The sequence below is a fragment of the Rhinatrema bivittatum genome, chromosome 12 (genome assembly GCF_901001135.1).
Source record: "Rhinatrema bivittatum chromosome 12, aRhiBiv1.1, whole genome shotgun sequence".
Taxonomy (NCBI): domain Eukaryota; kingdom Metazoa; phylum Chordata; class Amphibia; order Gymnophiona; family Rhinatrematidae; genus Rhinatrema; species Rhinatrema bivittatum.
In genome coordinates, this window is record NC_042626.1 from 55,124,227 (window position 1) to 55,152,062 (window position 27,836).

The 27,836-nt window shown below is 44.8% G+C and overlaps 1 protein-coding gene across 1 annotated transcript in view; it reads right to left on the reverse strand.

The window, feature by feature from the left end:
* COL1A1 (collagen type I alpha 1 chain) overlaps nt 1-18,853 on the reverse strand; it is a 34,611-nt gene extending 15,758 nt beyond the window's left edge. Inside the window, exons 1-25 of the mRNA XM_029572429.1 lie at nt 18,636-18,853; nt 16,280-16,459; nt 15,341-15,372; nt 15,194-15,229; nt 15,006-15,080; nt 14,805-14,870; nt 13,898-13,942; nt 13,486-13,539; nt 13,215-13,268; nt 12,841-12,894; nt 12,254-12,307; nt 11,967-12,020; nt 11,800-11,844; nt 11,383-11,436; nt 11,177-11,221; nt 10,604-10,657; nt 9,160-9,258; nt 9,014-9,058; nt 8,808-8,906; nt 6,412-6,465; nt 6,194-6,301; nt 5,907-5,960; nt 4,342-4,440; nt 878-931; nt 678-776 (exon numbers count right to left, since the gene is read on the reverse strand). Of these exons, the coding sequence (XP_029428289.1) occupies nt 678-776; nt 878-931; nt 4,342-4,440; nt 5,907-5,960; nt 6,194-6,301; nt 6,412-6,465; nt 8,808-8,906; nt 9,014-9,058; nt 9,160-9,258; nt 10,604-10,657; nt 11,177-11,221; nt 11,383-11,436; nt 11,800-11,844; nt 11,967-12,020; nt 12,254-12,307; nt 12,841-12,894; nt 13,215-13,268; nt 13,486-13,539; nt 13,898-13,942; nt 14,805-14,870; nt 15,006-15,080; nt 15,194-15,229; nt 15,341-15,372; nt 16,280-16,459; nt 18,636-18,723 (1,701 nt within the window). The 5' untranslated portion in view covers nt 18,724-18,853. The remainder of the gene's footprint in view (nt 1-677; nt 777-877; nt 932-4,341; nt 4,441-5,906; nt 5,961-6,193; nt 6,302-6,411; nt 6,466-8,807; nt 8,907-9,013; nt 9,059-9,159; nt 9,259-10,603; nt 10,658-11,176; nt 11,222-11,382; nt 11,437-11,799; nt 11,845-11,966; nt 12,021-12,253; nt 12,308-12,840; nt 12,895-13,214; nt 13,269-13,485; nt 13,540-13,897; nt 13,943-14,804; nt 14,871-15,005; nt 15,081-15,193; nt 15,230-15,340; nt 15,373-16,279; nt 16,460-18,635) is intronic.
* Nucleotides 18,854-27,836: the final 8,983 nt, after the last annotated feature.

Sequence of the window (27,836 nt, forward strand, 5' to 3'; positions counted from 1 at the left end):
AAACTTGATTAATAGCCGTTAATGGACAATAATAGACAATAATCACAAGGCAGGCCCAGTGTGAAGGGTAAACTGAAGGCAGAGCTAGGAAACCTGGAGGCAAATCTGAAGATGTGCCTGAAGTCAATCAATAGAAGTGGGGAACCTTGAACTCATCTTTCCAAGACTTCTCCTGAATCACATGCCAGTGCTCTACTGGTAGACAACTCTCTATTCCCAGTAACATCAGGAATGGGCCTACTGCAAAGCTATGGAACAATGGTTCAATCAGAACCTCTGGTGGGTTAGTCTGGCATGGAGGGAAAGGAGGAACGTAATTTGAGAGGGCCCAGAGCAATGACACACATAAATAAAATGTGTTCATGTCTTCAAGGATACCTGATGGTTCACAAAATGACTTCACCCTAAATGTAACTTGATCCAATGATTTCTCGGTGACCTGCTACTGTTCATTTTGTTGACCAGGATCACAGCAGGTAAGGATAGTTGCTAATTCCACTAAAGGAAAGTGGTGGATCTTCTTTAAAACATCACTGCCAAACAGAGGATCTGACAAAATCCAGACCTTGCTCTTGGAGGGCCACACTCTACACTAGGGATTGGGACATCTAGAAACTATAACTTGTGTTTGAACCACACTCAGTTATTTTAAAGACAATTGTGATTGTTATACTCACAGCAGCGCCCTTGGGGCCAGGGAAACCCATTACACCAGCTTGACCTCTGGAACCAGCTGGACCAGGGGGACCAGCGCGGCCATCTTGACCAGGGGCACCCTGTTAATGTTTAAAGGCACAAGTGTACAGGTTAGAGTTCTGAGGCAGAAGATGGTCCATAATCAGAGAAGGAGTCATTTATGAACAGGAAAGATACTTACAGCAGGGCCAGTCTTGCCGTCAGGGCCGGGAGCACCAGGGCTACCAGTGAGACCCTATAAGGAAAGAAGAGAAAATTGTCAATGCATGTTGTCAGCAGAAGGAGTCACATATTATTACTGTGTTACATTATAGACGTTATAGGACAGGAGGGAATTTGCTGGATGGGGTGGAACGCAAGGAAAAGTTTCAAGTTGATATTTTTTTTTGTCCATTTGGAATGGGATATTGGAAGTTAAGGCAATAGGTTCTTGTAAACTCACTAACCTGAAATATTGAGGTATATATCAAGGATAAAAGATTGTGAATGGATGCTAAGATAAGAATATGCAATGTGGTCATATCTTTATTTAATTATTTCTATGTATGGATTGCTGCACCCAAAAGGCTCACAGTGAGTACCAAAATAATAGAATTAGCATATGGTATGGCAAATCTGAAATAAAATTACAACATATACAAAGGGGCCAATTTTCAAAGAGTTTAGAACATAAGAATGTAAGATTTGCCATACTGGGTCAGACCAAAGGTCCACCAAGCCCAGTATCCTGCTTCCACAGTGGCCAATCCAGATCACAAGTACCTGGCAGGATCCCAAGGGGTAGACAGATCCCAAGCTGCTTATCCCAAGAATGAGCAGTGGACTTCCCCATGTCCACTTTAATAATGGTTTATGGACTTTCATTCCAGGAACTTGTCTAAATCTTTTTTAAACCCAGCTACACTAACAGCTTTTATCACATTCTCCAGCAACAAATTCCAGGGCTTAATTATGCATTGAATAAAAAAATATTTTCTCCTATTAATCTTAAATATATCATCTAGTAACTTCAAAGCATAAATAACCAATTCGCGTTTACCCATTCCACTCCACTCATTATTTTATAGACTTCTATGACTTCTCCCCTCAGCCGTCTCTTCTCCAACCTGAAGAGTCCTAACCTCTTTAGTTTTTCCTCACAGGGAAGCCATTCATTCCCCTTTATCATTTTAGTCATCCTTTTTTGTACCTTTTCTAATTCCACTATATCTTTTTTGAGATGCCATAACCGGAATTGCACTCAATACTCATGATGCAGTTGCATCCTGGAGCGATACCGAGGCATTATATGATATTATCAGTTTTATTCTCCAGTCCTTTCCTAATTATTCCTAGAATTCTATTTGCTTTCTTGGCTGCTGCTGCACACTGAGCAGAGGATTTGAACTTATTACCAACGATGACGCCTAGATCCTTTTCATGAATGGTGATTCCTAGTGTGGAACCTTGCATTGTGGAGTTATAATTTGGATTACTCATTCTTGAGTGCATTGCTTTGCACTTGAACACATTAAATTTCAACTGCCATTTGTGTACCCAGTCTCCCATTCTATCAAGGCCCTCTTACAATTTCTCACAATCCTCTTGTGATGTAACAACTTTGAATAATTTTGTGTCTTCAGCAGATTTGATTGCCTGGGGAACTTTTTCTCCATTGAGAAAGTTGACCATTTAGCCCTACTCTGTTACCTTTAAATCAGTTCTCAATCCACGATAGAACATTGCCTCCTGTCCCATGACTTTATAATTTCCTCAGAAGTCTCTCATGAGGGAATTTATCAAATGCTTTCTGAAAACCTAGGTACACTATATCAGGGCCGCTGTTTCCATGAGGCAAACTAGGCAGTCACCTAGTGTGCCAACATTTTGGGGATGGCAAAATCCTGTCAACGCGAGGCCCAGAAGGGGCTGTGCCATAGCCTCTACTGCCAAAGGAGGGAGTGCTATGCTGGAGCTGCCATCAATAAGTAAGTTGGGGGAGGGAGGTGCATGACCAAAGGTTTGCCTAGGCTGCCAAATACTCTTGCACCAACCCTGACTATATCAATTGGCTCATCTTTATCTAATATTTAATTATGCCTTCAAAAATATGTAGCAAACAGGTACGGCAAGACTTCCATTGGCTAAATCCATGTTGGCTTTGTCCCATTAAACTATGATTAACTATATGATTCAGTAATTTTGTTCTTTTGGATAGTTTCTATCATTTTGCCTGGCACTGATGTCAGGCTCACCTGTAGTTTTCTGAATCACCTCTGGAACTCTTTTTAAAAATTGGTGTTACGTTGGCCATCCTTCAATCTTCAGGCACCATAATGATTTTAACTATAGTTTATACATTACTAACAGAAGGTCTACAATTTCCTTCTTCTGTTCTGTCATCATTCTGCGATATATAATCATCTGGTCCAGGTGATTTGCTACTCTTTAGTTTGTCAATATGCCCTCTTACATCTTCCAGGTTGACTGAGATTTGTTTCAGTTCCTCTGAATCATCACTTTTCAATATCATTTCTTTATAACTTCCTTAGTAAAGACTGTAGCAAAGAATTCATTTAGTCTCTCTGCTATAGCCTTATCTTCCCTGCGTGTCCCTTTTACTCCTTGATGATCTAATGGTCCCACTGACTCCCTTACAGACTTTTTGCTTCAAATAGAAATGTTAACTAGTAGTAGTAGTAGAATGTATCTGAAAAAGGCTCCTAACTTTTAGAGTTGGGCTCCTAAATTGGCCTGTTTACAAATTTACTAGGACTGAGTTCATAAATTTAGGCTCCTAGTTTCACCTAGGGCACCTAACTTACCCCTAGGGATAGGGAGCGATAGTGGGCAGCCGGTCGCATTGTGGCAGGGTGGTTTCACCCGCTGCTGTTCGGCCACACCGCACACTATCACTCCCATAGCACCACAGGAAAAGGTGTAGTTATTTCCCACGGTACTGCTGGTGATAATGTGAAAAACATTAATCACCCACAGCGCTGCCGGGAGATAACTCCACCCAAATCCCACCCACACTCCTCCCCTTCTCCTAGTTAGAATAATACCACCACAATACTGGCACATCGCACAATAATGAATGATCCTGTTAGAAGTCTAACTTTAGGCAAATGGATAGCAGGCCCCAATTTATGTGAATTTTCAGCTGAAAGACTCCTAAGTTTGGCTGAAACTAGGAACCTAATTTAAGTGCCTCAGTTTAGGAGCTCAACTTTTTTTTTAATATTGGCCCCAAGCTTACAATAAAAATGATACTGAATCTCATATGGTTACTAATAATTGGATGGAGTGGAAATGGAAGGGAAAGGTTCAGGGGTCATCTATTATACTAGCTCAGTTTCTCAACCCAGTCCTCAGGGCACACATAGCCAGTTGGGTTTTCAGGATATCCATAATGAATTTGCACAAGATAGGATCTCCTGCATTTTCATGGCAGATATCTTGAAAACCTGATTAGCTAGGTATGCTCTGGGTTGAGAAATACTGTTGTAGCCTAGTAATATCTTTCTAACATTTACCTGTCCATTCACATAATCCAGCTGTTTTCTTTTACAACTGGGTTGCCTGTTCTCAGATTATTACCAGCTTCACACCCACCACACTATGCCTGGGCTGCACCTTGCAGCTTCCGAAATAGTTTGCACTCACCTTGGCACCAGGAAGGCCGGGCTCACCAGGACGTCCAGCTTCACCAGGAGATCCTTTAGCACCAGCGGGGCCAACTGAACCACGCTCACCAGGGGCACCCTAGAGAAGGAGAAAACACAGGAGGTCATGCTTGCACAAGGAGAGGGGAGGAGGCACGTGGAGGGTGGAGATCACGCTAACTGGCATATACTGAGGGGTCATACCGTGATGCTGGGTTTTGCAATGGGGGCATAAAAAGGAGTACAGCAAGAAATTGATACAGTGCCATGATCCATGGCATTATTCAGACACATTGACACTGATGTTATACAGTGCTTTGTCCTATAATAAGGAATTCAATTCCATAGCAAGCACACAAGGTTGGAAAGTGACACTAGTGCTTAACACTGCTTAGATGTCAGACCTGGCTAAGTCCCATGCTAAGCATGCAGCACTTGGTCATGCTGTGATAACAGCCAATATGTAACGCTCATACAGTGGTATGTCCCATGTACAGGCACTGTCAGATCACACTGGGATACCAGGGCTAGTACAGGTGCTAGAGAGAGAGTGCAATATCTCATGGGCAGCACATACAAAGTGGCACTCCCTCAAGAGCAGAGGCAAGGGGAGAGGTGATAAGGAGAAAACAACGGGTAGAGAAGGGTTGCACGCCCAAGAAATACTGCAGACCATGGGGTGGCCGGATTGAAACCAGTGGGCTACAACACCCCAGAAACCTACCAGATCGGTGCCAGCAGGTTGTTGATGGTGGGACGCCAAGGGGGCCTAGAAGGTCGTATGTTTGGGTAACAACCTCACTAGTGTTGGTAGCTTTCTAGATTATTACAAAGCTTGGTGGTAAGAAGCCTGGGATCTCGTATGTCCCATCTCCCCAGGGTGGTAGAGAACCAAAGGGGAAGCAAAAATTGATTTGGATAAGCAGTGAATATCCTACAAGTGGCCAAGCTTCTAGAACTGGCAACTGGGATATATCCTTAGGAGAGTGGACAGGAATAACTGAACAGACTGGATGACACAATGGATCTATTTCTGCTGTCGTCTCCTATGTTACTATGCAGTGCTGTCACACCAGCCTTTATCCTGGAGTGGTCCATTTTTAATGCCACACGACGCACCTTCCACCTGCTCATATCACTTGTACTGGGCCACTGCGTGATATCACCATATCCCAAGACAGGCACCCATAAAGTGACTAGGCCACAAGTAAGGCTCATAGCCGAATCATCAGCATAGATCTGAGCCCCCTTAAATTTCAGGAAGCCAAACCCTGTAAGAAACCCTAGCATGACACGTTTTGTAAGGGAAAAATAAAAAAAGCATCCAAGGTGACTACTGTTCACTGATCTGCGGCATCAGTTACAGCTTTCCACGTCACAGGTAAAAGCTGCCCCCACCGTGTTCTCAGAGACCATGAGGCTGTAGTGGGGATCAGGGATGTGCCTAGCAGGTGTGGAAGCTGAGCAGCTGTTCCGGGCTTGCAGTGCTGGCTCCCTGTGAGCGCTTGTTACATTTGCTTGTGATCTAATCCAAAGGAGAGATGGCCCACCCAGCTAAAGACTCACCTTAGGACCAGCAGCACCATCAGATCCAGGGAAACCACGGCCGCCAGGACCACCCTGTGATTGGACAGGAAAACAAAGAGAAAAAAATAAAGTTCAAGGTGTGAAACCGCAGTGTTGTTATGCCCCAAGACAGAGAGAATTTCTGACCACCTCGGATCATCTCTCTTCTACACATGCATTGTGATTTTTGCAAGCAAGTTCTTCCTGCATGTCTTTGCAGGACATTATGGAATCTCCCCCAGGTGCTGGAGACCTGGCAAATGCAAAAAACCAAAAGGGGCACTTACACGTTCACCAGCTGGGCCAGGTGGGCCACCAGGGCCAGGCTCACCACGGCCTCCTCTCTTGCCTTCTTCACCATGGGGACCGGGAGGACCTTGAACACCAGCAGGGCCCTGAGCGGGGTGACAAGAGAGAGGGGCAAGAAACACAGGATCAGCACCCACTGTTGAACATTGTGGAGAAGCTTTCACTGAATGTTTGTCATTGCAGAGGGGGCACTTACAGGTTCACCTTTAGCGCCAGGCTCGCCCTTGTGACCTTGGGATCCAGGTTCGCCCTAAACATAAAAAGAAAGCAAGAGAAAAAGTTATTAAAAATGAGCATCACCAGCTATCCCAATGGCTTTCACTCGTACACTGTGCATATCCAACATATTCTGATACCTTGAGATAAATGAACTAAGGACTCCCTCCCACCTCAGTGCAATAACAAAAATATTTATCACATCAGGTCCTTTAGAAAACAGATTTGTGAAAAAAGTTGGAGAATTTTAGGTTCATAAAATGTTATTTTGTCAAATTTTTATTTAAATGAATTCATGGAACAGCGGGGAGAGACCTGGTGGAAGGGGCATTGAGGGAGTAGGGTGGGTGGCGGGGAAGGGGGCATTACAAGAATTCAGATCCTCATCTGGATCCTTCAAGAAGGCAGTAACAAGTCCAGTACTTAAAAAAAAAATCCTCGCTTCATTCCCTGGATCCTTCAACTTATCGACCCATTTCAAATGTCCCTTCCTTAACAAACATCCTTGAGAAGTCTGTTTACAGCAACGTCACATTCTTGATTCTAACCAATGTGGCTTCAGGACTGGCCCCAGTACCAAGTCTGTTGTTGATTTCCTTGATTGATTTCATATTTTGAGAGATGGATAAGGGTAAATCTGTTCTACTTATTTTCCTTGATGTATCATTTGCATTTCATACAATTCGTCATCTGCTAATGTTGGATTGCGTGAGATCAAGCACCGTTGGAGGGCGGGGTGGATGGGTGTTGCCTTGCATTGGTTTAGATCTCGGCAAGTAAAACTTGGTGATGGTATTTCTGAGCGTAAATCTGAACTATCTGGTATACCACAGGGTTCTGTGTTACCCGTATCATTGTTTAACATCTATTAACATTCATAGCCTCACATGGGGTAGGTTGTATAATTTATGTGGATGACATACAGAGGTAGATATTTAAAACTAAAAGTTTATGTAAGTTACCCACTAAGTTACATGGGATGTTCAGCACCACAGCTATGGCTGCTGAATATCCTGTCAAAAAGCATTACTTATCTGACCAAGTTAGTTGGATAAGTAGTGCCACCCTGATCTGTCCACTGCCCACTCACTAGATATCTGGCTATCTACTTAGCCAGATAACTGTCTTCTCTGGCTAAGCTGCAGCCACCGAACATAGCCGAATATTCAGCGGCTGCCACTTAAGCCAGATAAGAGGCACTGACTGTCAGGCTCCCTGATATTTCTTTCTCTTGGATTCTCCCTTTCAGCTGACTGCTTGTATCCAGGGGATCAAGGATTGGATGGTCGAGACTGAAGCATTATGGGCCACTTGCAACTCCCATCCCAAACGTCATTCACTGTTTACAGATTGATGGGATCACTTATCCATTTCTGACTGAGGTTGGAGACTTGGGAACCACCTTGGACTTGACCCTAATTTTTAAACCTCACCCAGGGAATTTGCTTTAATCTGGGTTTTTTGAGGGTTTTTTTTTACATACTGGGGTTGTGGGGCAATTCAGGTACCATTGTTTCTACTCATGATTTTCGTTCAGTAGTTCGGGGAATGGCAATGGGTTCCCTGCATTACTGTAACTCGTTATACCTGGGTCTCCCCAAGGGACAACAGCTCTTCTAAAGGCCTGGTTGATTGCTGGGGCCTGCTGCTTCGATCACATTATTCTGTGAGTGAAGGAACTTCATTGGTTACCAGTAGCTGTCCGAGTAAGATTTCAAGTCTTGACCTTAACATGTAAGGCCCTTGGAAAAGAAGGCCCAGTGCATTTAAAAAAACAACAATTTGCTACTCAGTTACGCTCCCACCCGTTCCCTGGGGTCATCAGAGAAAAAGCTGCTGTCCCATCTTTCGAGACTCATTGTCTTCAAATTACCCATTTTTGGGCTCTCAGTGATTGGTCCTACTCTTTGGAATTCCCTCTCCTTGATTTAAAAGGAGAAAAAAAAAAAAAAAGGCCCAAAGTGGTTTTTCTCCAGTACTTTTTCCTAATCCGCTGCTTGATTCCTCACTGATTCTGCAACGCGGTGATTATTTAGACTGTGATACTGGCTTAGGCTGCTATTAATGCTGTTGCTGAGTGTGTTGTTTAAATTTTTCATGCATTCTCTTCCGCTCTGAGCAAACGTCGTTGCGCCAGGGGAATATATAAATCTTTTAAAGGAATAAATAATGGAATAAATGACTGACGCAAAGCAGAGCAACCCATGGCATAGAGTGAAACAAACCAAAGGATCTCACTGCTGCAGCGCCGCTCAGGCAGAGGAGAAGGTGGGTACCAACAGCACAAAACAACGCACGTCCCCACTCTATCAGTCTTACTGAGAGCCACAGCTGGAGAAACTTTTTTTTTTTTTTTTTTTTAATAAAATCACTTACATTGTTACCCTTGGGACCAGGACCTCCGGCGGGTCCTTGGGGTCCAGGAGCACCTCGGGCACCGGGGAAACCAGGAGCACCAGCAATGCCAGCAGCACCCTACAGCAGGAAGAAAGGGCGTCAGGAACCAGGATTCTCCATTCAAACAACCACTCAATGCCACTGCAGTAGAGTCGAGGAGAGGCCTCTGAATGAAAGATACTTACAGGACCACCTTTGCTGCCAGGTTGGCCATCAGTTCCAGGGTTACCCTAGAGTAGAGGAGAAGAGCAGCATTGGTCAGTTCTGGGGGGGACCTTTTTGGGTTCTATGTACCAATAGCAGAAAGTCAGGAAATGTGGGTTTAACTTACACCAGGACCACTAGCACCAGCAGGACCAGGGGCACCAGGCTCACCACGGGCACCCTGAGGACCTTCAGAACCACGAGATCCTTGGGGACCAGCATCACCCTACACAAGAAGAGGAAGCAGAGAGGCAAGCATGAGTGAGGTGTCTCCAGCTAAGGCTTTCTGCCTTTGGTTTGTTAGAGTCACTCGGAACAGCCGGGCTCCTGGATCTGGGAGCTGGCCATTATTGCCTTGCAACCAGGCAAAGCAAGGCAATGCAAAAATTCCCAGAGGAAGCCCAGGATGGCAAATGTTTACTACAAAATGAGAAGAGGGGTTTGTGTGAATAACAGCATCATCCTAGATTCCAAAGGAAAAGCATTATATGACGACTGGCAGATAATCCATTGCAAATGGAAATGGTGGTCATGTGGCACAATGATGGAAGAGGAAGAAGTGGTGCCAGCAGGTTTTAAGCTTCGGTGACCTGACTATGGCCATTAGTCTTGCCGTAGTCCCTGGTGGACAGAGGTCCACATTGCAAAATATGAATTTCAAAGAGAAGGTGAACATTCGCCCACCAAAAGATTAAATCTTGTAAAAGGAAAAAAAAAGGACCAATGGTTGGGTGACCCCTTTATTGGGCTAATGAGTGTTTTCACATTACTGGAGGACAGGAACTTAGGTGCTTGTACCTTGAACCATTCATTGGCCAATAAAGCAATCATCACCACCCAACTACTCTGGATGCGTCTCTTAAATTATTATCACAGAAAGACCATTTCTGTATAGCTGGCAAGCTCTGTTCAGGAAAGCTATGGAGCAGGATATAAGGCAGGACATTGTATTGGGTTGGAAGTGCACTGACAGTGCCCTGCAGGGAGGAGGCGCACTGGTAAAGCCTGTAATCATGAGCTGCATCAGTAGGGGGCTCTCTTGAGGGATCACAGTACTGATACAGTTTTCAAGTTAAGACGGAGATGCACCAGCAGAGCCGTGTATGGGGCAAAGAAATGAAGCCTTGGATGGAGGTACAGTATAGGAAGCTGGGAGAGGGGCCACAGCACAAGAGTCTGAGGGAATGCTTCAGGTGATGAGTGAGGTTCACGGCCAGAGCTGGGTGTGGGTCTCAGGTGCTGCTGCAGGGCTGGACTGAGGTGCACAGCCAGAGCCCTGCGCGAGTCTCTGGGCAGGCTTGCAATACTTTGTGAGACGTGTGCATGATGGAGAAAGGGGGAATCAGTAGTGGGAGAGCAGGGGTTGCTGTGAGTCAGGTCTAAAGTGCATTGGCAGAGCTCTGGAACAGGAGACGGTCCTGTGAGGCATGAGTGAGGAGGCAGAGTGCGTGTGTGTGTGTATGTGTGTGTGTGTGTGTAGGGGGCCTCAGTACTGGAACAGCAGCTCCTATGAAAGCAGCATGTAGATGTTTCTTGGATAGGCGTAATTAAAGCTTCTGAGACCTGCTCACCTTAGGACCGACAGCGCCAGGGAAGCCAGGGGGTCCAGTTGGGCCAGTGGGTCCCTGCAGGGGAGAAAAGTGGGGGAAAAAAATCCACAAAAATGTTAGAAGAGTAATATCAAAGGAACAGCATGAAAATTGTCAGAACAAAAGCAAATCCTCCTTTCCTCAAGAGGAGCAGAAAAGCCACCTAGAGAAGGACTTATTCTACTGAAGTTAGGGAAAGAGGGAGGTGGAGCTCCTCCTCCTCAGGTGGCTAATTAGAAGGGGATGTGGCTACGATGACATCATCAGATCCTGCTCAGCTGTGAGGGCAAAGCTCAGAGCCTCCACTTAAAATACAAGTCACCAAACTTTGCCATGGTGAGCTTCCCTGAATCAACAGGGACTCCACCTAAGCCTCCTCATTCCTGGCTTCTGCTCTGCCTTTGCATCAAATGCTGTTCCCACTGCTGCCCCAGTAGCCCCTACAGAGTAAACATACTTTGGCTGTTTTACACCTTTCATGACTTCTATTACTGACTGCAAGGAGCTGAACTAGCACACAGAGGGCACCGTAGGTCAACACTGACAGATACTTACTGAAGGCCCAGCAGCACCGGGAGCACCATCATTACCACGACCACCCTAAGGAAAGCGGGAGACGCTGAGGTTAGACGGAGAACCAGGAGAAACATCTGCAGTGTGCAAAAATATTTGGTGTGCCCTGGAGCTGTGCTGAATGGGCACGGAGCCCGCCAGCTTTGAGCCCTGAAGGGAACTGTCAGTGTGGAAAGGTCAATACTCACAGCAGGGCCAGAGGGGCCGGGACGGCCTCTCTCACCAGGAAGACCACGAGGACCCTAGAGAGAAGACAATGAAAAGGGCTTAATGATCAATGTCTGTTAAAGAATGGCCAAGCCTAGCACCTTGATCTCCCTCCCCCTACCCAAATATTCATACGCCTTCCTCCCAGACGTACTGCTGGACCCTAAGACCAAACTTCAGACTATTCTGCAGTTCTAGAAGTGGCTAATAATAAATCGATCTCTCCCTCTCCCTATAATTTATATATATATTCTTAATTATTTCCATTTTCTCATTGCATTAAATCTGATGCCAAACCATTTTCCCTTACTACCCTGTCCTTGCTCCCTACAATCAGGTGGCTATGCCAAAACTCTCCACGCTTTCTCAGTAGCCCCTCACAAAGCCGGGCTACTCACCACTTGTCCGGGAGCACCATTCTCACCAGAGCTACCAGACTCGCCCTAAAATGAAGAAAGAATAATGCAGGTCAGTATCTTTTCTCCAGGGTGCAGACGAAATGCATCTTGGGTTGAGGACCAAGTAGGAAATGTCCCAGCCCCTAGCAAAAATGTCTAAACTGTACCTTAGGACCGGCTGGACCAGTGTCACCCTTGGCACCATCAAGACCGTTGAAACCCTACAGAGGAGACACAAGAAGGATATTAGTATCCACCATTTGGATGAGAAGACAAAATGTCCGCCATTCAATGTGTTTTTTTTAGCTCAATAAAATATTAAAGCTTAACCTTGGAACATGGGGGGAAGCTGCCTTGCTCACAGGAGCATGTGATGTCTCATGAAATATGCATATGTTGCATTTTATTGTTATCAAATGAAGTTTTCGTTTTTAAACAATGTAAGCACACTTACTCTATGACCCTTCAGGCCGGGGAGACCAGCAGTTCCAGGTTGACCTCGAGCTCCCTAAAAGGAAGGATAAAAGGCAAAACTTTAGAGACCAACGTGAAGCATGTTGGCAACTGAAAATAAGAGGAAAATGGGAAACTGTGGGAACTCAGTTCCTGCTAAGGGAAACAAGGGACTTGATTTACTGTTGCAGGGAAAAAAAGAGCCTTACAAATCCCGGAGAAAACCACTGTGCAGTTCATTAATGGCAGGGAGAACTGAGGGGAATTGCTTAATAGAAGGTTTGCTAAGGACCACGCTAACTAGTTCCTAGGAGGAAATCAGAGCACTGGGCAATAGGAAATTGCTCTAAAGAAGCAGAATGGCTCATGTTGCAACAAATTTCAGCCATGCTAGTGACCATGGGCTGCTAGCTCAGAGTTCCCAGGATATAAGCGAATGAACAGTCCCATTGCAGGCTGCATTCAAGCCCAAAGCTTTTGATTTCCATCTAGGCCTGTCCTGCCTTCCCTACCACCATCGACCCTTCACCCAGCATCGCCCATGGGGGTTGGACCGCTGAAAGGTGTGATAAGAAAGAAGCAACTCACCTGAGGACCAGGGGCACCACGCTCACCAGGACGGCCGGGTTTTCCAGCTTCACCCTGTGGGAGACAGAGAAGCACGTTTGTTAGCTCTTGAGAAACAGAAGCCAAACCTCCAAACTTTAATCCAAGGTCACTTTTTTTTTTCTAAAAAGGTTAATACTTCACAAAGTACAATTCTCAACTTCTTCTGTGTTGTTCTTCTTCTAGGTTTTGGATGCTCGCCTTGGAACTAAAGCTATCACATGGTCTGACTCCACCCTGTATCTGCAGTGCCCATCACAACAGTATCTTCTACCTCTATCAGCCTACTGACCGTTCGCCCTCATTGTAGGTTCATGCATCCAAAGAGAAATGTCTGTTATTCAGAGCTTACTTACATCATCGCCATTCTTGCCAGGTGGCCCTGCAGGACCACGGGCACCCACGGGACCCTAAAACAAAGAGAAGCAAATTTATATTAATCCTGACATTAAATATCAGGCACTAATAAACTGATGGTCCCCTGGTCGTGTCTTCCCAGGGGCAGGAAATTCCCAGGGAGCCATGATGGATGATAGGCAAAGGAGGCTCTTGTGACTGGGAATGGGATTGTGCGCGGGATTCAGTTCGGCCTACAGAAGAGGGAGAAAGGCTTTGGGGGTTACTTACAGAAGCTCCAGCCTCGCCAGGCTCACCAGGTGGACCTTGGAAGCCTTGAGGGCCCTAGAGAATTGGGGAGAGACAGAAAACAATGTCACTGATGCCATGTTCTCCTTGGGCATTGAACCTCTTGCTTATAATGTACATGGGGAACACAGGAGGCTGTTGTCTTTGCTAATTGCTAAGTATTACCCTTAGCTCTATACTCCACTGCCTCATTCCCCTTATAATTATACATAATATACATAAATAATATATAATATATGATTGCATATAAAATAGGTATTTCTACCTTTTCTATAGTTAATAATTGAAAATTTGAACAACATTTACATATTCATGGACAAATGAATTTACAAAATGCACTTGCAGACTTAATAGGTATGTAGGTTGCTTATGCAGATAATAAAGGGTTACTTACAGGTGAACCAGAAGGGCCAGGAGGACCACGGGGACCCATGGGACCCTGAAAAATAAGAAGTAATAGTACAAATTAGTTGCACTAAGAAGTGACTTAAAGTAGCAGAAACTTTGCTTCCTGTAATGCAATAGCTTTCTTGCCCAGGTCTGCTGTATCTATCAGACAGCGGCCACTTGTTTCTTTTCCTGGTCAATCAACTGGGCAGCAACCATCTTATTACTGTCCTGGCCTATCCTCCCAGACTTCACTATTGGACCCTAAGACCAAACTTCTACTGGAAGGAAGCCATCTTGTTTCCTCTCCTGGCCCATCTACTGGGCAGCAGCCATCTTGTTTACTGTCCAGGTCTATCTACCAGACAGTGGCCACCATGTTTCTTCTGAAGGCCTAGCTACCTGGCAGCATCCATCTTTTCTACTGTCTAGTCCTATGTGTTTTTTTGCTTCCCCGTGACCTCAACATTCAGTGCCAAGTCTTGAGGACTGGGTTGCTACTGAGTGGAGGACAGCACAAATAATGTATAAAACTCTTTGATGTTTTTTTCCTTAGCTGTGCTTTTCTGTTCACTCCGTCACCAAGCCTATGGGTTGCCCACTGCCTTCTCTGTAATCTTCAGTGAGCTCTTGTGTTCACACCTCTTTTGGTGCAGGGATCCTTGAATACATCCAGTCATGTCCAGAAAAAAATAGCTTCAATTATCAAACTATTAAAGTCTTTGAAAGTTATGCTGTTGGTGAGACGGGGGTCGCACGATGTCGTGACCACTAAGATCAAGATGGAACGTTTTACCTCTTCCTATTCTACGGAGTTCATTTCTATTTCCTACTCCTTCATCTGAAACCCTCCTTAGCAGACTCTTTCCTAGACCAAGCAGAATGAGAGCTCTGAAAGGAACAGAAAAGCTTACCATGGGACCAGGCATGGAGACACCGGCAGATTTCTCAGAGTCGTAGCCGTATTGAGGAGCGAAGTTCTGCAGAGCACAGAAGAAGATACGGATGCATTAGAATGGAGACTTTTGGATCAACGGGACAAGACAGGAAAAAGGGGTGGGGGATGTCTGCGTCCTATTTGTTCGATGATTACGAGAGAAGAGAAGAGAACTCACTCCGCCAAGGCCGGGTGGGCCAGGGGGACCAGGAAGTCCAGGGTTGCCATCTCTACCGGGTGGGCCAGATGGTCCCTAAAAGACAGAAGACAGCCCACGCCTGTCACATACCGTGTGTCAGATGTAACAATCTAAGGAAGCAGCAGCTGAACCAGGCCTGGCCTGAAGAAATTCGAGTGGGTACTTACCCTTTCTCCTCTGGGGCCAGTCTCTCCCTTGGGACCCTGTAGACAGATGGAACATAAGCAATTAAAATGCTGCATTGAGAATACAAATATTCTCAAAAGGAACATTAAAACAATGAATGGATGTCAAAAGTCCATCCATTTCTGTACCTCTACTCCAGTGGTTTCTGAATATTGAGATTCTGTGGGAAAAAAAAATATATAAAACGAATAGATTAGAGAAGGGGCAGTCCTAAGCAGATTACACTTGAAATATTTGGGGAAGAGCTCCTGTCTCAGTCTCTCCTCGGGTCAGCTTGTCTAACATTTGTTTTGGCCACGTTTGCTTTCTTGGAAATCGGTATGACCCGGGGCCACAGCACCATGCTTTTTGTCCCAGCTGCCCCCTGCAGGTGCGAGCAAGACGGTACTGCTGAACGATCTGCACCGACAAAAGTCAGAGTCCGGCAGGAAAACAAAAAGGGCTTCAGTGATGAAAACTAGAAAGAAGTATGCGGAAAGCACGCACGCACGCACGCACGCACAAAAAGCCAGATTTACCGAGAACTATTCAAATGGGCAAAGAATGGCCAATGGCTTATGGGAGCCTATATCAGTTTCAAGAAAAGCCTCCTGAAAAGGAGAAATCAAAATCCAGATGTTTAATGAAAAACCCAGATGTCAAAGCTGCACTTCAGGGAGGAGTAAGGGGAGATTTCTGGGAACCTGGAAGGACGGGACTCTGAGCTAATCTGTCTTGTAAAAGGAAGCAGGCTTCCAGCATTGACAGTTCCCAGAGCAGGCTTCTCATGAAGAGATGTGCTCTGCTCAGGACGGCTTACAGTCAGATTATTTATGGGGACAGGAAAAGAGACCGGGCCTTGACCTCTCTCGCACCGAAATGCTTAACACTAGTTAAACCTCTTGGCAGGAAAAAAAGAATTTGCATTTTTTTTTTTTAACCAATAAAGCGTGCGTGAGCTTCCCACACAGGTGGTATCTGGTCGCCCTACTGTACCTAGAGTGCATGTGCTGGGATAATCCCATTTCCCAGGTCTTCTGGATGCTCTCTTCCCCCACCCCAAACCCCAGAGAAGACTTTTACAGTACCAGCATCTGGGCAGGCGGCGCAGCATTGTCCAAACGGGATCTCGGGGTTAGGGCATTCGGTGTCTTCACACACTATTTCATCGCATATTATCAGGCCATTGTCACACGTACAGACTGTGCAGGGCTCGGGTTTCCAGACGGACCTGTCAGACCTAACATTGCCGCCATCGTTGCATTGTCCTGTTGTAGCAAAACAACAAGAGAATGTGTTGAAGAGCAGGTTTGCAGGGTGTGACCTCCCCTCCCCTCCTCACAACTTGCCAGCAGCTGTACCACATCTGTAAGAAAGGACTCCCTGGCCAGCTGCAGGGTCAAAACATAGGGAAATGCAGGAGGGGAGCTGCAGATCTTCTAAATCCAAGCCTCAGCTCTCATTCTCCGCCTTCACATTAAAAGCCAGCAAGAATTCCCCCCCCCCCCCCCCTAAAGCCTCAGTGGTCAATCTGTTTCTCATCAACAGAGATCTCTGAAGGAGGATAAAGCTGCCAACAAGCCCCACCACCAATCTTTCCAATGGCTGGGAAGTTAGTCAAGACTTACAGCCAGTTGTCATAGCCAAGTACAAACTCAGCTTGCTAGAGCATAAGCCAAGCCAAATAAACCTTAGGGCCTTCGCAGATTGGATGCTCATGGGGAAGTGATTTGGTAGGGGAAGTAATTGGAGAAAAGAGAGCTGAAGCCCCAGGGTGAACCAATAAGGGTGAGGGATTGTTGGGGGAAGTAGAGCAGGCCGTACAAAACAGATCAGAATTTATTTATTCATTTTTATTTTATTTAAAGCTTGTCCAAATTGGGATGGGATGGGCCATGCCAGCTCCAGAGTCCATGCCACTCATTCTCTTAAAAGTAATATTGCGAAATAAAAGTGTACCAGTTTTTGCCAACACATGGATCCTACAAACACATGCAACATTTACAATGCCCATATAACTCTTAGAATATGAGTGCAGTATTTTAGAATACAGTATGGAAAAAATTATTCACCATGCAACTAACTTTACTGCAAAAGATTGTAAAGGCATTTTAAAATCTTACACATTGCACTTTTCTATCATAAATTTTAAAATTATAGCAAATGTTCTTTTTTTAAAATGATATTCTAAAAGCATTAAGATGCCACCATGTGGTAAAACCCTTTAGCAAGTATACAGTCTAAAGGATGAAAGAGTAGAAATAATTTCCAGTACTTTCCAGTAAACTAGGAACAAATAAACAGTGCAGTTTATGTTATTTGCATACAATTTGTTCCGCCAGTTACCAAAGGAAGTGCTCTGTTTAATACTAATGTTACTATGGCTTGTAGAGTGCGACTAGAGTCCAGGTGACTGGAGCATGCGCACAATGTCGTTATCCGCATCCAAAATATATATTCAGCGCCGACCTGACTTTTACCACTTGGTGGGGCTACTGTCCAACTCATCATCAATACTAGACCTAAAAAGGGACTGCAAACTTCTCCGCAGCCAGAACTTCGCGTCTGTGAAGTGATGTCTAGACTTTTCTACTTTGTAGCCCACTAAAACAGCATATTTTGCTTAGGAAATCATCTGAGACTTTTCTAAATCTTCTCTGGTGGCTTTGCACACATTTTTTTCCAGCAGGAGGAAACGTCAGCCCCTGACCCATGTCTCCCCTTGCTTTGTCAAGATTCTTTCTAAGCATCATCATTGACTCCCATGTTTCCCCTCTCCCAGTGTTTTGCTGTTTGAAGTCTTGCGTGTGTGTGCGCGCGCGCGTCGTGGCATTTTATCTTTAGCTCCGAGCCCCCCGTCCTCACCTCCCTCCCACTTGCCTGAATCTGGCAAGGCATCTCAGAGTTTCTAATTGATCAAACTTGTTGGACGCCCCAAGGGGGCATGTTGAGGAGAGGAACACGCCCTGCTCTCTTTTGCAGCTGGTTCCCTCTGTCTCTGTAATCCTTTTCTCCACAGATCCTTGCTTTTACACTTGCTGGCTGTGAATTTTTATTTATCGATTTACAGAAAGCGCTTTTCCTCCCCCTTCCTAAAACTGATGAAATCCTGCAGCTTCCTACACGAGTTCTCTCTCTCCAAATACATTTGGCAAGTGACTTTTTTTCCTCTCCTTTTGCTGTTTTCCTATCACACATTTCCTAGGTTGTACGTCAAGCATTTAAAACTGATGCCCTTGCAGGAGCCAGCTTTCTATTGTAATTGCATTAACGCCCAAAGACAATGCAAACCTTTAAGAGACCCATCCTCTCATAAGTGACAGAATATGCAACTTAGAAATATATATGACACTCTCAAGCACTTTCAGGGTATTTCCCCCCCACAGATAAGGAATAAGCAAGCATCAGCGTTTTTGCCTGAGGCTGCACAGTTGCTGGACGTACCTGGTTCGGGTTCTTCGTCTTGACCTCTGGCCAGTAGGACCGTGGCTGCTAGCAATAGCAGTAACCGAGTATCCACAAAGCTGAACATGTCTAGTTAGTTACTAGGCATGTAGACTCTTTGGGGCCCGTTGGTTCTGTTTTAGAGTCCAGTCATGCACGGGATCATGTAGCGGTGTACTTTCAATCCAGACCCCAGCAGAAACTTCCTACTGTCTCCGCACTGGCTGGGGCTGCCCTTTTATACCATCCTACACCCCGGAGAGGGGAGGGGAGGGGGGACCAGCCCCCCACCCCCACCCCGTCCCGCTTCTCAGAGTGGAAGAGCTCGGGACCATCCCCTCGGCCAATCAGGGGAGCCCAGCTGCAAAGTCCTATGCAGAGAGTCGAGAGGGAGAAGTCAGCCGGGCGCACCCCCCCCCCCCCCCAAACTCCTGTCAAGTCACATGGAGGGAGGTCCAGTCTGGGACATCCTCGTGCAAGGCGCTGCCAGTGCAGGCTGCGGGCTAAGGCGCACAGGATGGCTTGGCATTCACGGCAAGCAAGAGATAGGTGGAGGGGGGGGAAAAAGAGAAAGATACGGGATTTTTCGTTTCTGCTTTGGCGAACTTTAATGCTGAGGTCTTGATTTTTGGAGTAAGTCTTTCCCGCATAAAACGGAGAGGGAGGGAGCCCACCTTTGAGCGCAGGGCAACAGGTTGAATGAAGTTAAGCACCGCCTGAACCTACAATAAGTTGATAAGAAGGTTGTTTTAGCACGACGATGGGCTTATTGCAACGAAACTCCAGCATCTCCATCTTGCTAATGTTTCCACTCGAATGGAAAGTGTTATCTTTTTATTGTGCATTAAAATGGTCAGTGTAGAATTAAAAAAAAAACAAAAAACCCCACGAAATTCACTGCCCGTGGAAAATAGACAGGTAAGCGCTGAAGAGATTTCAAGAGGGAAATTAGTACAAAGTAGATGGCAACTCGGATCTTTTAATGTGACACTGGAATAACTGAATTTATCTGTGAAAGGTGCATTCTTAGACATTTCGCATAGAGGGCACCCCATTTTTTTTCAAATAAATTCCCAATATCGTGTCATTTGATGTTAGAATTTCCGGACTTTTGCATCCTACCACACAAAATTGGGAAATATTCTGGAAATGCAAATAGAAATGAATTATTTGCGATATATAGCTGTTTCATATTTTTTTTTAAATGCCCCCCCTTTCATTCCTCAAAAAGAAGAAAACTGACTTTGTAAAATAAAGTCCACGATTACGCATAATAAACTGGTAAAATCTGATTGAAAATCACAGGGGGGGGGCAGTAAGTGTTAAAAAGCAATAGTCTTTACTGTACTTTTTTTTTTTCAAATTTTGGCAACACTCCATAGTTTTCTGTATAAAAAAAAGGGCCACGTTGGAAAAGCAAAAAAAAAACAAAAAAAAAACCCCTTTGACAATAATACACAAATACTATGCAATTTATGGAGACTATAATTACATCCAGCAATATATATTTACCAGACAATGGTAGGCTGCTGGTTCTTTTATAAAGGAAAAAATGTTACAGCACATTTTTAGATTATGCATACAAAATAGAAGTTAACATTTTTGTTTGTAATAAGAATACAGTTCTGTCCACGAACTGTTTATACCAAATATTGTATTATATACCAAATTGATGTGTGTGTCTGTGTGTATAATATAGACGTATATTATATATACATATTACATATACTGATATATCTAACTATATAAGTAATTTGCATTCTATATTATAAACGTTTCAGTGAAGCAGAACTGCAAAAGTCATCTCTTTCGCCTACAAATTGTATTGTTGCATTCCCTCGAGTGTAAATTCATTTTTAACATTTCTTTGGAGCCCCTTTAATGTTTTACTGCATTATTATAACACTTTTCTCCAAAACGATTCTCTTAAAAAAAAAAAATCCAACCAAAAAACCCCCCACAAACTCCCCCGGTATGGTTTGCAGCGTCCATCAGCTTTACCCTAAGAACTTGCACGCTCATCACTCAGGTACCACAAAAACTTGTTTTATTTTCCTCTTGGGGGGGGGGGGGGGAACGACGACAATAGGTATTCATTTCTTTTTCTTTTAATATCGTTTTTTTCCCCTTTTGTGGACTCGGACACGTTGGAGGGGAGGGCAAAAAGAAATCAGATTCTGACCTCTGCTTTGCATGAGGCTGTAATTAAATGCAAACGGCAGCTCCACCAAAGTACATGTCTGCTTTATGCAAAAAAAAAAAATATTGATTTGGCTACAGTTCAAAACTGTATCTATGCACTGGAGACACGTTGCAAGAGGAAGCGATCCAATGGTGGCCTTCCCTTCTGACTCGAAAAAGCTGGGCCCTATCCAAATTAAAGATGCCTCTGACTTTTTTTTTTTTTAAGTATGACAGAGAAGAAAAGAATGTAATTTTATACATATATATGGACGCACAGAAGTCTGCCACCTCACCATTTTCAGATTTGCACCGAGGCCATGTCAGGAATGCAATTTTTTTTTTTTTTAGTAACTGATTAAGAAGGCAAAGAAACTGAAAAACTGGTAAAGCCATCAGCTCCGTGTTATTAAAAAAAAAAAAAGAACAAAACTGAACAGAGAAAGCATGAGAGCTCAGATTCACATTGTGTACAGTCGAGAGAAGGTAATTCTGGGATCATCTGAAAAGAATATAAAGAGCACCATACTTCTGACAATTATAATGACTTCCACCCTCCAAATTGCATTTTTTAATTCCGAATTGTCTGCATCTTGTGAGCGCTCTGTCTCCCCAGCTGCTTCTGAGTTTGTTGGAAGTCTGGTCCCTGCTAGACTGGAAAAGCTGATGCTGGATTCTTGCGGAGGGGGTGGGGGCGGTTTATATATATATATATATATATATATATATAAAGTTTGGATCTCGATTAATAATTCCATATTCTACAATCTTACATTTCTGACTCCTTTCTGAAAAGACCTGCCATCTCCCTGACATAAAACAAAACCCCAAACTGGAAACCCATGGTGGTTGAGGTTGGTTAACAAAAGAATCCCTTCCTTGTTTTTCCTGAAGCAGCTTCTTCCCGGGTCCCGAGGCTGCGCTGGAATAAGGCAGCTCCACGCGGAGCCCCGGTGGGTGGTGCTGGGAAGGATGAGCAGGGGCATTCGATTGACTCCGAATGCACTTAACCTCCCTGGTAAGGCGACTTCGGAAATGCTCGTGGCCTATAATCAGACAAAGCTACACACTCCTGGCCTTGGCCATAATTTGATGAGACAGAACAATCACATTCTGGGCACACCTCTCAGTTGAAATCTGTGAGTTTTTTGGGGTTGGTTTTTTTTTTAAACATAAATAAGAGCATACTTGGGAATGATATAATATAATTGAGTCTGATTTCATTCCCAGGTAAAATGTATTGGACGACATTACTGTGTCAGCCTCCTACAACCGCTTCTAACTCAGCGGTGCTCCTTGGTGACCTCCGACAAGAAGAAACCCCTGGTCAATGCACTGGAAAGTTGCTTCTTCTGCATCGAAACGACTACAAGGCTCACGCATTGGCGATCTGGGGAGTGGGGAGGTGACAGCCTCGGATCACATGCAGCCTTCTCGGTGATTCAGCAACTGCTTCCCCGTAGGATCCCAAGGGAGGGTGCACCTGGCCCCCTGAGCCCGGTTTATACCGAGGATCTCTGCTATGTAGCCGAGCTCAGCTGACCAGATATCCAGTTTATTTCACTCAAGGACATTCCAAAGTCAGAGATCCCCGTCCCAGCCAGCGCCTGCTCCAGACCTAGGGGGAATTCAATTCAATGCAGGAGGACCCGCACTGTGTATATGGGCTCAGAGCACCTTGCTCTCTGTCTCGCATGGCACAACTGGAAGCAAGGCAAAGCATCTGGGATACGTTATCTTGCCTCGGCAGTGTGAGCACGTGGCATCCATTATGTCCCCTTTGGTGTTAATCTGGACATTACCCTCTGTGGCGAGTTTGACCCCCGTATGGCCGCCTTTCTCTCCAAAGTATCCTCTGGCTGGCAAATACACATGGGTCCTTCACACCACACTCAGCAGGTCAAATCTGCCATTTCTTGGGGGGGAGGAGGGGGGGTTGCCTCGCTCCTCCTGCCCTACATTATCAATGCTGAATCTGTTTCCCCAATAACATCATTTATTGATCAGACATGTGTCATGCTGGTGCTGGGATCTTGCTTTCCATCTTCGAATGAATGTGATTGCCATGTTCCTTCTCTTGCTAGGGTCAGCAAACAGGCTGCAGGTGATTCGTTTTTATTGGATTAACAGAATATTTTAGATTAGCTTTGGAGAGGCTTTACCATTAACTCCACGAAGGGAGAAGGGCTCTCCAAACTTGGTAAAAAGTGTATTACATTTAGCACCAACCACCCCCTCCCCCTTCTGAATTTTGGTTTCTTGTAGCCCGGGATACCTTTTATTGGACCAGCACAAGAATTATCCAGAGATGATGATGTCTCCGGATATTTCGTGTGTTTGTGGTCCCGAAAGCGTAAGGCCAGCCTCCTGCTTGGAGAATTCTTCTGTCAGAGCAATAAAAGGTATCGGGGCCGAGGGAGAACCCGTGCGTCTCCAAGACCAGTGCAGCTCCTAAGAGCTCTCTACATAATCAAAATATTTTGCTTCTGCCTCATTGTTGATGGGAAAAAAAAAACAGCTATCAATCAATAATTATGCTTATACCACCCATTAACAGAGTGGACAGGCAGCAGACGTACACACTTCCCTGTTCCAGGCTGACGCTCTGGACAGCGGGGCTGTCACTCCAGTTAACGGAGTTGTACTCTGTCTTGACTTGACAGTGCTAATACAATCACTGGCCTGGGTGGGTGTCGGAGCTGCTCTCGGTACCCCAAGGGCACAGTGAAGGGGCTTCCGTCTTTCCTTCCCAATGCTGAGTCTTCGTTTCCTAAACCAGGGAACTGCTGCAGGAGGCTGAGGTTGCAGGCCACAATCTGTCAACACCCAGTCTATTCTGGGTCCAACCACCGAGTCTGTGAAACGCTGTCTTCAACCTTAATTGTGGCTCCTTCAGCAGAACCCAGCAATCATTTAGAGAAAGTTTGGGAGCTATTTAAAGATCCTATCAAAGGATCTGGAGCAGTTTCTTAATTAAGCTTTTGCTTGCCAAAACCTTGGAAGGATCATTAGAGAATCCCTTAAAAAGGGCGTTGGGGAGCCAAAACAAGAGGAAATGTTAGTTAAAGGTTTCAAAAGTATGCGCATTCATAGTGGGTGGACTTCTGTGAACCGAAAAAACAATTATGAATGAGTCCTGCAAAACTAGAAAAGACCTCAAGGCCTGTTCATAAGTGTCTCATTTTTTCCCTTTAGACACAGGCCGTCACAAAATCGTGTGAACCCCCAAAACCTCCACCCACACAGCCTTTCAAAATGAGAGAAATATATATATATATATATATATATATTTTTATTTTTTTTTTTTTTTTTACCCCAGGCATTCAAATTTACATCCTAGGCATTCTTAAAAATCCATTCTGGGGTCATTTTTAACCCTCAGCAGATGCTAGGTCCAGGCCCTCATTGGGATGTGCCCTTTTTTGGTGCTACGGATTTTGCACAATGTGCTTTGTGTTTATGGGACCTACTTTTGGGTCCCTGTTCCAGGCTTTCCTTTCATTTTTGGCCCAAGGTGGATTTATTTTCCCATTTTATTTTAGACTCATGCGGTGGGCATCCATTCTTCAAACGCATGGGCCAGCTACCCGCGTTTTGCTCTAACCAGGATCATCAGAAAAGGTGCCTGCTTGCATGCACGATGCAAGAGGGGTTAAGCAGGAAAACGCTGGAGGGGGAACCCTTTAAACACAAATAGTACCTCAGGACTTAAATAAAAAGCAGAAAAAGGAGACCTCAAATCTTGTCCCTGCCACCTGAATTATCTACAACAGTCTGGCTAACACTGACGATTTAAAGTTGCAAAGTACTGTATGTTTCTGAGGATGAAGATTTGAAATGGCACCAGCTCTACTTATTACTTTCTGCTGCCACAGTGTTTCTCTCCTGCAAGTAGAAGCCAGCGTCCTATATCTTTCAGGGGTCTTCTTGCTACCTCCATTACGGAAATCTCTCCTTTTTTGACTCGTGATCTGTCCTCATTGCAACTTTATTGTGGTGTATTTTTATGCTGTAGTAACTTGCCTATTTATTTTATTTATTTAGCATTTTTATATACCGACTTTCCAATAACAGAATTACTGATCAACTCGGTTTACATTATAACAGAACAATCACATTTACAAGTAAATGTCTTACAATGAACAGGTCGATATAACTTGGATAGGTATATATAGGGTTATGCCTAGAGGGTCAAGGCAGCTTACTGAAGACCAGTAAGCACCCCCCCTCCCAAAAAAAAAAATCAAAAGGGTCTTCCCTTGCAGCATCTGCACCATCACACAACGGTGACACCTAATGGGCAGACTCAGGGGTGCGCACATGCCAGGGCACCCCAAGGGCTGCCCTCTGTGGGCCCTGACCAGGAACTGTTGCTACGGTGGCAGGGCTACCAGACAGGATGGGGGCAGAGGGTTAAAAATTGGCAGGGATGGGGGGGGACTCTGGATAGCCAGTAGAGCCTGACCAGCGCTGAATGAGCTCAAATGAGCAGGAGGAAGCCACCAATGGTAGCCGCTGCTGTATTGCCAGTACTATTGGGATGCCACATTAACGCCAGTCCTAAAATATAGTAGCTTAGTAAGAGAGCAACATAATCATTTTCACCTTGTTAACAAATAACTAGTCACATTTTAGGAAACTGGTTAAAATTTGGCTTTTTCAACAAGCCTTCAAACGACATTATTATGATTACTGATTTATGCTTTTAATTTTCAGCCCCTGTTCTCAGATTCTTAGTTTTATCCTTTATTGTATCTAGTTATTGCCTTAGCACTTTCATATTTCATATTGTGTTTATTGATGATTTATTTATTTTTTTGGTACTTATTGAAATGGATATGTTACTATGTTGCACCTCCATCTTGAGCTATTTAAGAATTCAATGATTATTAAAAGGCAATCCCATCAGAGAAAAATCTCCTCCTCTGGCTCTACCCTCCAGGACACTTTGCTCACGTCTGCTTCAGAAGAGAGCCCAGCTAGCCTTGGGTGCATTTTTCTGTGCCTGTCCTCTGAGTGCCACTGACCAGAGTCCTGAAGGCTAAAGCTTGGGAAAGTACATGGCTGAGATCAGATGACATTATTTCAGTGCACAAGAAACCAATCCTCTGCTTAACGTGTGCCGTCCTGAGTTCAAAGCTCGCCCCAGCTCAAGGAGGGTCTGGACAGCTCGCATGGGCTCCTTCCATGCCAGTGCTCTGGGCAACTTGAGGTGGGTGGGTTCTGGCAGCTTAAAGGCAACAGGGCAGCTAGCTGGCAATGATTACGGCTTACTTTTCAAACCCAGCTCTTTTTCGTTGTGCTGAATTTGGCTTGCTGTGTGGCTAGCAGTGTACACCTACACTTGCACGGTGTTACATACATGATGGTGTGAATTGTACGTGTCAGCAGCATGACCACATTTAAAAAAAAAAAAAAAAAGAAATGTACACATGTAGTTGCCAACCACTCCCCTGAAACACATCCCCCTCTCTTAAAAAGCTTTTTTTTTTTTTTTTGGGGCATGTTAATGACAGTTTACTTCAGGACAAAGATACAGGCAAACAGCTGGAGAAAGTCATAACATTCTATATACAGATGAGTTTTAATGGCGAGGTTTCAGATGTTGTGTTATGGGATTGTCTCAAGGCAGTGGTTAGAGGCCGGCTGATTATGTGGGCAACCTTCTGTCCATTTTCAAGCTTCCTGTCTACATTCAATGGCAAGGATCTAGTACATGCAAAGGGCTCCACAATTTTCCTATATTGGCTCGGATCCTTATTCTTTTTCACCAACTCAGACTGACACTGATCCAGCTCTGCTGCAGGGCTTCCTCTAGCTTTTTTTTTTTTTTTTTAATCCTTTCTTCTTGCTCCTTCAAGTTAGTTAAAGATTCCTCTAGATTCTCCAGATGGTTTTCACGCATTCCTTCTAGTAATTTCTTTTCTGTCTTAAGGGGGGGTTGCTGAAATCCTTCTCTCTCTCTCTTCTGCAGCTCTTCCGTCACCTCGGCAGATACTTCCTCTCAGATGCGGAACCTTTTCCTGACGCGCCTTCAAAGCTTCCATGGCTCACAAATCCTCTCTTACCGAATACAGGGACATCGGCTTCGGACTCGGCCTGCACCTCTTCTGCTGGGTTGCACCTCATAACATAGAAACATAGAAACATAGAAACATAGAAATGACGGCAGAAGAAGACCAAATGGCCCATCTAGTCTGCCCAGCAAGCTTCACACATTTTTTTCTCTCATACTTATCTTTTTCTCTTAACTCTTGGTTCTATTTCCCTTCCACCCCCACCATTAATGTAGAGAGCAGTGATGGAGCTGCATCCAAGTGAAATACCTAGCTTGATTAGTTAGGGGTAGTAACCGCTGCAATAAGCAAGCTACACCCATGTTTATTCCCTTTACCCAGACTATGTCATACAGCCCCTATTGGTTGTTTTTCTTCTCTCCTGCCGTTGAAGCGGAGAGCCATGCTGGTTATGCATTGAAAGTGAAGTATCAGGCCCTTTTGGTTTAGGGTAGTAACCGCCGTAACAAGCCAGCTACTCCCTGCTTTGTGAGTGCGAATCCTTTTTTTTTCTTCTCCCCTGCAGTTGAAGCTATTCTGGATATGCGTGAAGCCTCAGCTTTTCTTATTCCCCTGCTGTTGAAGCAGAGAGCTATGCTGGAAATGCTTGATGTATCAGCCTTTCTCCCATGCCATGAAGCAGAGAGCCATGCTGGATATGCATCGAAAGCGAAGTATCAGGCACATTTGGTTTGGGGTAGTAACCGCCGTAATAAGCCAGCTACTCCCCGCTTTGTGAGTGCGAACCCTCTTTTCTTCTCCCCTGCCGTTGAAGCAGAGAACTATGCTGTATATGCTTGGAAAGTGAAGTATTAGGCTTATTTGGTTTGGGGTAGTAACCGCCGTAACAAGCCAGCTACTCCCCTCTTTGTGATTGCAAATCCTTTTTTCCACATTTCCTCTTGCCGTTGAAGCTTAGAGCGATGTTGGAGTCACAGTAAGCATCTGTATGTTTATTTAATAA